The 11,750-nt window shown below is 39.4% G+C and overlaps 1 protein-coding gene across 1 annotated transcript; it reads right to left on the bottom strand.

Moving 5' to 3' along the window:
• Positions 1 to 5,718: 5,718 nt before the first annotated feature.
• isl1a (ISL LIM homeobox 1a) lies at positions 5,719 to 11,203 on the bottom strand. Its single transcript, XM_058070778.2, has 6 exons — positions 11,074 to 11,203; positions 10,819 to 11,008; positions 10,176 to 10,435; positions 9,063 to 9,346; positions 7,332 to 7,499; positions 5,719 to 6,409 (listed from the first exon to the last, which is right to left on the bottom strand). Exons 1-6 carry the CDS (start codon positions 11,099 to 11,101, stop codon positions 6,293 to 6,295), a joined length of 1,047 nt encoding a protein of 348 aa, XP_057926761.1. The 5' UTR covers positions 11,102 to 11,203; the 3' UTR covers positions 5,719 to 6,292.
• Between the last annotated feature and the right edge of the window lie 547 nt (positions 11,204 to 11,750).

The following is an 11,750-nucleotide window of genomic DNA, read 5'->3' as shown; positions in this document are numbered from 1 at the left end:
ATCATACCAGGTTAGGGTTAGCATTTGGGTTAGCATTGGGGTTAGGGTTACTGCTATCATACCAGGTTAGGGTTAGCATTGGGGTTCAGGTTAGGGTTTATTATTTGCCATTTTATTATTATTATTATTATATTTATTTATTACTGATTGATTGATTTTCTTTATTCTTGATTTGTTTATTTATTTTTCATCTTATTTTGTGCAGAAAAATAAAAAGTAAGATATTTGAGAACAGTGGAATGTTTTATCAGAGCTTTTATTGTAGAAAATTGGAACCAAAGCACTGAAAAAGTTTGTATATTTTTCTGTTTTTAATAAATGCGTTTTTTTGTTTTTTTTTGGAAAACCTGATGCGGCCCAGCCTTGCCCGGACCCTAGCTCCAGGGGCCCCCAGGTAAATTGAGTTTGAGACCCCTGATATACTATATTATAAGCTATATAAACTTTGTGTTATAGGTTAAGATCTAATTTTCATAATAAAGTATGGGCCAATAAAAAAACAAGCTGTAGTGAAGTATCTTATTCGTTAAGGTGTAGCATTAGTAGTTCCATCTTGAAAACACCTCTACTGACCAACGGAGGCACACAAAGTCCAGGTCTTCCCAAATGAATCCCCGAGACAAGGTCTCCTTAAGAACCCAGAACAACAAAGCAGGAGATAGTTAGTGATGCCAAGGGAGTTGGGAGCACCGTCAGCAAGAAAAGCATTAGCAAGACACTTTGCTGTAATGGACTGAGATCCTGCAGATGCGACACAACTGCACCACAACCCAGCAAAGTGACTTTTGCGGTGCTTTTAAAGCCACCGTTGTGTCGGCAACAGCATTGGATTTATGGCGCCTCGGTTCCTTTACGTTGCTGGAGACCCGTTCATGCTCTGCAGGCGCAGGTGAATGAAATACGACCCGAGTGCTGCAGTTTGAGCAGCAATAAAATATAAACAGATGTCTTGCCAAGCCTGCAAAATAATCTAGTGAGGTAACGTTTGCATCTTTATGGTCATGCGGCATCTTCTCCAACCTTGAAAGACAGTGAGATGGATGCGCTAAAAAGTGTGTACATAAAAAACATCATATATTTATGTTTCTTATGTATCTTTGTAAGGGTGTAAACTAAAATCTAATACTTATTTTCCAAACTGTATAACATTTCAACATAAAAACAAGCTTATTTCTTTCCTTGGTCGTCCAACCATGGACAGTCGTTGGTAGATTTTAGGTTGCAGTTCTTCACGACTTGTCAGTCATTGGTAGATTTTAGGTAGCAGTTCTTCTCGATTTGTCAGTCGTTGGTAGATTTTAGGTAGCAGTTCTTCCCGACTTGTCAGTCGTTGGTAGATTTTAGGTTGCAGTTCTTCTCGACTTGTCAGTCGTTGGTAGATTTTAGGTAGCAGTTCTTCCCGATTTGTCAGTCGTTGGTAGATTTTAGGTAGCAGTTCTTCCCGACTTGTCAGTCGTTGGTAGATTTTAGGTAGCAGTTCTTCCCGACTTGTCAGTCGTTGGTAGATTTTAGGTTGCAGTTCTTCTCGATTTGTCAGTCGTTGGTAGATTTTAGGTTGCAGTTCTTCCCGACTTGTCAGTCGTTGGTAGATTTTAGGTTGCAGTTCTTCTTGATTTGTCAGTCGTTGGTAGATTTTAAGTAGCAGTTCTTCCCGACTTGTCAGTCGTTGGTAGATTTTAGGTAGCAGTTCTTCTCGACTTGTCAGTCGTTGGTAGATTTTAGGTAGCAGATCTTCCCGATTTGTCAGTCGTTGGTAGATTTTAGGTAGCAGTTCTTCCCGACTTGTCAGTCGTTGGTAGATTTTAGGTAGCAGTTCTTCCCGACTTGTCGGTCGTTGGTAGATTTTAGGTAGCAGTTCTTCCCGACTTGTTGGTCGTTTGTAGATTTTAGATTGCAGTTCTTCTCGATTTGTCAGTCGTTGGTAGATTTTAGGTTGCAGTTCTTCCCGACTTGTCGGTCGTTGGTAGATTTTAGGTAGCAGTTCTTCCCGACTTGTCAGTCGTTGGTAGATTTTAGGTAGCAGTTCTTCCCGACTTGTCAGTCGTTGGTAGATTTTAGGTTGCAGTTCTTCTCGATTTGTCAGTCGTTGGTAGATTTTAGGTAGCAGTTCTTCCCGACTTGTCAGTCGTTGGTAGATTTTAGGTAGCAGTTCTTCTCGATTTGTCAGTCGTTGGTAGATTTTAGGTTGCAGTTCTTCTCGATTTGTCAGTCGTTGGTAGATTTTAGGTTGCAGTTCTTCTCGATTTGTCAGTCGTTGGTAGATTTTAGGTAGCAGTTCTTCCTGACTTGTCAGTCGTTGGTAGATTTTAGGTAGCAGTTCTTCCTGACTTGTCAGTCGTTGGTAGATTTTAGGTAGCAGTTCTTCCCGACTTGTCAGTCGTTGGTAGATTTTAGGTAGCAGTTCTTCCCGACTTGTCAGTCGTTGGTAGATTTTAGGTAGCAGTTCTTCCCGACTCGTCTCATCCAAAGGCAGCACGTTGTTAGCTTGAACCTAGCCCAAAGAACAGTACTGCTTTTGTTCCATCCTGCCATTGACTCTCAATAGTCTGTGAGCTGTAGCTAACGTTATCGGGACGCTTTGTCCCCGCTTTCAGCTTGTCCACTTCTCCACCATACAACAGAGGGGAGGCACCGTTGAAGCAAAAGAGTCTATGTGTTTTTCTATACTCCTTTATGAATAAATACACAACCTTGGTTTTGATTTAAAGGGGGGGTGGGTGTTATGGAAAAGTCTGTTTTTAATTGCTTGTATACGTATTATGTATTTGGCTCTCTGGAAGCTGCCTGTCATTCATATTTTGGCTCATAAAGTTACATAAAAATTGTTGGATGCATATTCTCATTCATCCAGGTCAGTGTATTATTCTCAGGGCATTAGTGCTGTCCTATCTAGTCTTTCAGTTCACACTGAACGGTTCAGGTCGGCTCCAATAATATTTCACCCGCTCATCCAAGTAGGCTTCGTTCATCCATGCTCAAAGACTAGATACACGAGAGCAGGGGTCTCAAACACGTGGCCCGCGGGCCAAATGTGGCCCGCAGGACACTAGTTTGAGGCCCCCCGCCTTGATATGAAAGTTTAATGTCAGTGCGGCCGGCGCAAGTTTGATATGGATGCTGTATGGTATCATGTACCCAGAAAAAATTATTACGTTTGATTCATGTTCATGTTAAAGGTTAAATAACTGTTAATAGTTATCCTCCCTATCCGTGTGGAAGTGGTAAGTTTTTGGCTATTTAAGTTGAAAGGAAATAACTTGAAGGCTACCGTTTAGGTCGCTAGCTCTCTAGTTTGCGAGTTAGCATGTGTCTCAAGACCCTGCAGTTGCGCAATATGTTGTAAATAAAAAGAGTATAAATGTGACTATAGTCGTGTTTTGTCATGTCTACAGGGCTCTAATAATGCTTTGTTCATTTTAATCTGAAAAATATCATTTGTCTACCCACCAACTATATGTGCTTTCTTATGTTTTTATTATTATTATTATATTTATTTATTACTGATTGATTTTCTTTATTCTTGATTTGTTTATTTATTTTTCATCTTATTTTGTGTAGAAAAATAAAAAGTAAGATATTTGAGAACAGTGGAATGTTTTATCAGAGCTTTTATTGTAGAAAATCGGAACCAAAGCACTGAAAAAGTTTGTATATTTTTCTGTTTTTAATAAATGCGTTTTTTTGTTTGTTTTTTTTTTTGGAAAACCTGATGCGGCCCAGCCTTGCCCAGACCCTAGCTCCAGTGGCCCCCAGGTAAATTGAGTTTGAGACCCCTATCTAGTCGTTGAGCTTTAAATGGACTCATCAGAGTCCATACTCAAATAGACCAAAGCTGGTTGGTTTTCGTGGAAGATGTTTTGCCTCATCACTTCATGGTCAAATGCTAAATAGGACAACTCTAAAACGTGGATATATCTCTTAAATAAATTGTGTTGTACAACATTTCACGACTCCCATGTCTCTCTTCAAGGTCCAATGCCTGGTGCATCCGTCACTGTTGTTTTTTAACATACCGTTCACAACACAAATATTGCATTGGGATGCCCGAATATGGATTATTGCCGCGTCCGCGGTGCTCGGGTTTATTGTGCACTTTGCTGCTGACCTCCTCCCAAGGTGACTGACACGTGCCACAGTTTGCTTTCCACAATGTGAGACATAGAAATACCTGACAGCAGACGTCGTGGCTTGTTTGGGGGGGGGGGGGGGGGGGGTACTGACATTTGCTTCTTGTGCTTCAGCTGCTTTGTTCTGTTTGGATCCAGCACAGCGCAATTAAAACTGTCAAGAAAATGTTATATGGGGAAAAAAAACGGCACAAACAATTACTGTATATTGTATATATTGTACTGTATAATTAAGATGAAAATATATATTTTTATGTGTCCAGACTGTATTGTACTCCACTGGCAGGCAATGAGCCTCCTTTACACTTGCAGAGGTGTCAAACTCATTTTAATGGACGTTGCACGTTTCAGTAGGTGCTGCTGTTTTGGTTAGCGAGATGTCGTCAACGACGGCGTCAAGCCGTCGACGTGGAACCCTGGCTAACTGAATTTGCTATTTCGTGAAAAGTTATTTCAAACGTGTGAATTCAAAGATTGCCTCGATGCAATGAAATCAAATGTTTTGAAGTGAGAAGGTATTATTTGTCAGTGGAGCTTAAGAGCCCCCCCAACCCCCCCCCCCCACCCGTACACACTCAACGTAAACAAGGTCACCCTGCGCCAGCCAGGACTGCGTACCGAATCATGAAAGCATGCATTGTCAGATTTCCTAAAAAGGCGACAAGATACTATAATGTACATTCCGTATATTCCCATAACAAAATGGAATTCTATTATTAATTTAACCCACGACTTTATATTGCAATTGCATTGCATGTATTTAGACTTTGAACAAATGTATTAATTCAAATTTAATTTCAAAGACAGTATTTTTAATCTTTGTGGCACAAGTGGGGTTCATGACATATTCATATCTATATATCCCATAATAAGCCATGTACGTACCACGTACTATAAAGCTTTGTGCTTGATTTGAACTCATTAAATCTGTAATTTAAAAAAAATTAACATTTAGGAGCGGTTGCCATCAGAGCTGCAATAATTAATCTAATTAATTTCACAATTTTGGTATCCGATTCATTATTTGTTTTATTAAAAATGTAAATATCCTCTGATTCTAGGCTTCCGAATGTGAATAATTATTAAGTAGCCTTATTATATCTGCGTTTTAAACAAAGCAGGACAACATTGACGGACAATTATTGATCGAAATGAATTAATTGGCTAAATTAACTCACTAAGAAAATAATCATGACTCGCAGCTCTAATTAAGATGCACAGTTTCAATGACTTTAAATGAATAAATGTTCTTTGTTCGCTTGAAAGTACATTTGTACACATGTTTGGGATAAAAAAAAGCACGATAAATTTAGGCGTGAATGCGGCATGTTTGTGCGATGAAGTGGTGAAAGTGTGCGTAATGAAGTGGCTGATTAGCCAAACAAGAGCTTCCATTTGTGACAAGGAGTTGAGTGGCTGGATTGAAGTGTTTATTCATTGGATTTATTGAATGTTTTCGCGAGGTAAAAGTAAAGTTTATACATGATCATCCCGGTTAGAAAACATAACGCAGAAATGTGGTGGCACTTAAAACCAGAACCCAACCCACCCACCCACCCACCAACCCAATTCCCCAACCCACCCATCCCATCCCATTAGTCCACCTTTTTGAATCAATAAATATCATTCAAGGAAATAACTTACAAATAAATAGATAAATAAAAATGCTGAAATCACAGTGATAGTATTTTTTTCTTTCAGTGTGAATTTTTTTTCTTTTGTAAAAATGAAACGTCCGACTCAAATTAGCACGACAGCGTCCACAAAGCAACAGAACATCCACGCCGTTGGTCTCTTCAGCTAAGAAAGTGACAGCAACTTTGTGGACAATAAATAAAGACGTGTGAATAAATAATAGAAGAAAAACTCACAGGAAAAGTCCCACGAAGCTTGTGTGAAAAAAGAGGTATACCTTGTTGCAAATGCTTGATGGGAGTCAAAAGAAGAAAGAAGAAAAGTTCATTTTGCAAAGTCTTGCAGTCTCCAAAGTGTCAAATGTCCCCCTTTTGTCTTCTCTTTTGGCAAAAACAGTGGAGCAGGCAAGTTGGTGTCTTCTTCTGCATGGACTTTGTTGGTGGTAAAATCCCATGATTGTCTTCACAGTGTCAAAGATACAAGCAGTGACAGGAACATGAGGAGCTTCGGTCCAATGCAGCTCGTGGAGCTCAAGCCTCGATGGGACTGGACACCATACTGTTGGGTGTGTCCGGAAGCTGAGACGACATGGACGCCACCTCGCTGCCCGTCGAGTTCGAACCCGGGCCGCCCTCCGAAAAAGTCACCTGCGGACGCCGATAGACACACAAAATAGTTCATATTTCATATTTAGTCCACCTATCGTGTTCATGAACCAATCATCTTAACACTGGGGTATCCAAACTGTGGTCAGGGGGCCATTTGGAGAACACAGCTTGATTTTTTTTTTATTATAAAAATGTCATCGTGAACAAAATTGAAGTTGTTGTAAGTCACTTTTTTGAATAAAAATGAATTATGTGACATTTTAGATGATCGCTGTGATGATCACATTAATTTCAATTACAATATTGCTTGTCTTGTAAAATAGAAATAATGTTGGTAAAAAAATATATATATAAAGTTATATGTATATATATGTGTGTGTGTGTGTGTGTACATGTATGGACAATATACACACACTTTGAAAACACATTTAACCGAATAAATAATTGATAATACCTACATAATTCATTGTTAAAATGAATAAATAATTTTAAAAAAATTAAGTTACTAAATAAAATGTACATTACATATATATGTCATGACATATAATACAATTTTTTTTAGAAATGTTCAAATTAATAAATAAAAATGAAAATGTTTATTTATATAGTATATTATATTGAAATACTGATATGTTATTGTTCCTTCTAGTGGAGTAATAAACATGTTTTGCCTGTGTCAGTATAGCAACACACATACATATATATGTATATATAAATATGTATGCTGTATACATGTGTATGTATATAAAACTATTTTTAAAAAACAATTAAAAAAACAACTAAGGCACTTAAAGTAAGAAAAGTTAAGTTAAGAAAGCTGCTACTCTTTTGAAACAACTACTAACAATCGTGTATTTGTATTATATGTTTTTATTATTATGTTTTTATTGCTGGATGAATAATGCCATTCTATGGTGTGTATTACACTAATATATTGTTCGAGTCCGTCAAAAGATCTCACCAGTTGTTGAAAAGCGGGTTGGTCGATGTCGCTTTGCAGAGCAAAGTCGCTGAGGACTTTCCAGGGGGGCTGGTAGCTCTGCACCTCTACGGGGTTGGCCTGCAGGCCCCCGTCGTGGCGCTCCGGACTGGCGGCCACCATCGGGGTGCCCGTCATGCCCTGGATGTTCTACGGGACAAAGGAGGAAGTCCGGATCACATTGGATGCACCGATGCGGAACACGCAGCGTGTTTCACTGCAAGGGGGGGGGGGGGCGCGTGCGTGTGTGTGTGTGTGTGCGCGCCAGGCGGTGGTCGCGGGGTGTGTGTGCACGTGCGTGTGTGTGTGTAAGGGGTGGGGGGGGGGTTTAGTCAGGTGGTCAATCAATAAACAGCTGTGTGACCGCCACCATAGTGCAGTGGTGTTCAACATGCAGCCCAGGGGCCATTTTTGTCCGCTAGTAGTTTTTTTTTCTATTGTAAAATTTAAAAATATATATGTATTATTTATATTATTTATAAATGTGAGTGCAGTGGTGTTCAACATGCAGCCTAGGGACCATTTTTGTCCGCTACTAGTTTTTTTTTCTATTGTAAAATTTTTAAAAATATATGTATTATTTATATTATTTATAAATGTGAGTGCAGGGGTGTTCAACATGCAGCCCAGGGGCCAGTTTTGTCCGCTGCTTGTTTTTTTTTCTGTTGTAAAATAAAAAAAAAAATTCTTGATCATTCCTATTATTTATAAATGTGAGTGCAGGGGTGTCCAACATGCAGCCTAGGGGCCATTTTTGTGTTTTTTTTTCTATTGTAAAATAAAAAAAACATTTATATTATTTATATTATGGTTGTTTGTTTATATGTGCCCTGTGATTGGCCGGCCACCAGTCCAGGGTGTACCCCGCCTCTCGCCCGAAGACAGCTGGGATAGGCTCCAGCACCCCTGCGACCCTCGTGAGGAAAAGCAGTAGAAAATGAATGAATGAATATTATTTATATTATTTATATTATTTATATTATTTATATTATTTATATTATTTATATTATTTATATTATTTATATTATTTATATTATTTATATTATTTATATTATTTATATTATTTATATTATCATAAGACATTTTGTTTCAGCATGGAGAACATTTATTTTGATACATTTCAACTCTTTCATTATCTGTGTAATTATTATAGTATATAATATAAACATTGATGTATGTATTAATATATTGATCATCAATGAAAATTTTGCTCCCCCTCCGGAAAAATGAAGGCTATGTTTTAATTCATGTCACAATTTATTATTTTGGAATCTAAATGGCTGTTTTTAAGTCTTTAATCTGAATGAAAACGAATCAAAACTAACACATACTGTACATACCCCTCACTCTACGCCCCCCCCCCCCCCAAAAAAAAAACCCTGATCAATAGCGCCCCTGCTGGAGAGGGGAAACGTGTGTCGAATTAACAGGAAATGTGGTGCACGTGTTCTATGAAAATGAGTCATGTGAGGCGCACGAGGAGTCGGACTTTAAATAAAAAATGGCCGCCCGCCTGCTTTGAGGCCTTCAATATTGCAGAGTGAAGATTCCTCGGTATTATGAATCATATCATATATTTATATGGTGATAAATTGATAAATATTCTACTTGGGGCCTGGCATCAAGACTCGAGGTCCTGTGAGAATATTTAATTTATTGTTTCGTTTCAAGTGTATCTTCATCCTATCGGCTGATATCGGAATCGAACTTTACCGTCTTGTCGTTGGGCTGCTGCTGCTGGAGCTGCTTCATCAGCAGGCTCCTCTTCTTGTCTTTGCAGCGCTTGTTCTGGAACCACACCCGGATGACCCGCGGACTGAGGCCGGTCATCTCCACCAGCTGCTCCTTCATCAGGGCGTCCGGCCGCGGGTTGGCGTTGTAGCAGGTCCGCAACGTGTGCAGCTGCTTCTCGTTCAGAACCGTCCGGACCCTGGTGGTCTTCTCGGGCTGCTTGTGGATGTGAGGCCGCAGGGCGGACTGCCGCGCCGAGATCGGTTCTGGACGGGGTGGGAAAGAAATGGGAAAGAAATGGGAAAGAAATGGGAAAGAAATGGGAAAGAAATGGGAAAGAAATCCAACAAGAAGATTATTATTCGATTATGAAAAGCAACATATTCCTTTAATGTTACATGTTATATGTTTTTAAATATCCTTTTAATGCCATTTATACATTTTAACATGTTTGATTCACTAAATTACATAACATAATTTGTAAAAATTATGAAACACTATTTATTTATTATTGACGGATTTTTTCAGGTATGAATTAAATTCCTTTTTTGCATTATTATATGATGTATATAACACGTTTCCCGACATCTTGGCATTAATAGTACCATTACTAATACTATACATGTTTTTCCATACCTCTTAATTCAGACACTAAATTCACCTTTTTACATACTGGGATAAAATATGTCAAGTTACATATAAATATATACAGTGTGTCCTATACATTATTATAATATATATAGAATTTTTAAAGAAAAAAAAAACACCCCACATGTCAAGTTGTGTTATCAACATCCATATTTTCCTCTTTTTTTGCTCTTCTTCCCTGTTAATTTTTTTAATAGTATTTTTAAAATGTGCAATAAACTACTGAACACCCCCCCCCCCCAACACAAAAACGGTAAATCCACACAGGAGCGCAATGAGAAAGTCTCCCAATATTACAAAATGACGCAAAGAAAATAATAAATAGCACCATTTTAGACTAGTGTGCGAAATAATGAACTTGAAATAATTTTCATCCGAAGTGCAACCGCCGGTAAAGTCAATAAAAAAAGAGTTAAAACGAGTTAAAACGAGTTAAAATGCGCTCACCTGCCATCTGCAGGGGTCTGGCGGGGTGCAGCGGACTGAGCGGGTCTCCGTGGCCCAGCGTGGCCCGCTCCACCACGTCGTGGTCGGCCCGGCAGAAGAGTCCGTCCTCCCGCAGAGCGAACTCGTCTCCCGGGATGAGCTGCCTGCTGCACGCCACGCACCGGAAGCATTCGATGTGGTAGACTTTGGACCGGGCCCTCATCACGAAGTCGTTCTTGCTGAAGCCGATGTTGCACTTGGCGCATTTGATCCCGTATAACCTGACACACGCCGCAAAAAAATCAGTTATTATTATGACAATAATTATTATTTTTTCTATAAGCGAGAGTCCGGATGGGAGCTGGAGATTATTGACTATTATTAATACTTTCTATTAACTGAAATATGGTCATGATTTGAAAGTTGTGCTGCCCAGGTCATTTTTATTGTATTAAAAATATAATTAAAAAAAAGTTTAATGTAAAAAAAAAAAGTAAAAAAAATACAAGCTGACATTTTTCTTGGAATAAAAATAAATAGAATCAAATACACATAATTTTTTTTAATGATCCCCGATTTTTTTTCATTTTATAATAACGAAATAGTAAATAAATGCGAGTTTAATATCATATAAATAATTCCAAATATCCCAAAGCTCTCCTACCTGATGTAGTCCCGCTTACAGTAAGTCTTTCCATCCCTGACGAAGCAAGTACAGGACTCATCCAAGTACTGACTACACTCGGCACACTTGAGGCAGGCGGCGTGCCACTCCAGGTCTGGGGAGACCCGGAGGATGTACTGGTCGTGGATCTGGTTCCCGCAGCCCACACAGAGAGACACCAGCCGCTTCTCTGCGAGGATTATTGCATTATGTTATGAATGATTATAATTATGAGTAATATAAAGTCCAACTTACTTTTGGGTGGGTCCCCCATGTCTCCCATGTTGCCAAAGTAAGAAGATGTTCGCTCCACGGTCACAGCGGGCTGCAGCGGGCTGGAAGCTTGGATGTGTCTGCCGGGCCGGGGGGCTGTGCGGTGTGTGTGTGTGCGTGTGTGTGTGTGCGAGCGGACCCTGTGTGTGTGCGGGGGTGGGGTGGTGGGGGTGGGGGGGTGTTTGATGCTGGTGGGACTGACGTAAGACAGCAGCGCGTCATCTTCATGCACAGCAGCTGATTGGCTGCTGGACCACTATAGCAAGACTTAATGTGTGTAATCATCCCTTTTACTGTCATATTTAGCTTATGCTCTTTATTATATATTATATACGTCTTCTCTTTAGGCACTCCTGGCTTGTTCAAAATGTATCAGCCCTGCTGTACAAATCTTCTATATCAAGTATTGCATTCCACCCTTAATAACTTACAATTTTTCAAAAAGTACTGCTTTGGTTTTCTTCAGTTTTGGGTGCCCAAGCAAAGTACCATATAACTCATAAGCCAGGTTTACATGACGAGTTTTTCTCTTTCCGGATGAGCTTTCCGAAAGCAATGGTATCCATGGAAAGGAATATTCCAATGGCGTGTCTACATGCGCCGCTATAATCAACCAGAATAGTCAACAGGGCATGCCCATTAAAACGTAAACACCAACA

This window comes from Doryrhamphus excisus, linkage group LG3, assembly GCF_037039965.1.
Source record: "Doryrhamphus excisus strain RoL-2023G ecotype Guam linkage group LG3, RoL_Dexc_Guam_v1.1, whole genome shotgun sequence".
Lineage (NCBI taxonomy): Eukaryota > Metazoa > Chordata > Actinopteri > Syngnathiformes > Syngnathidae > Doryrhamphus > Doryrhamphus excisus.
The sequence above is the reverse complement of the archived record's forward strand: the minus strand, read 5'-3'. Positions and strand labels throughout refer to the sequence as shown.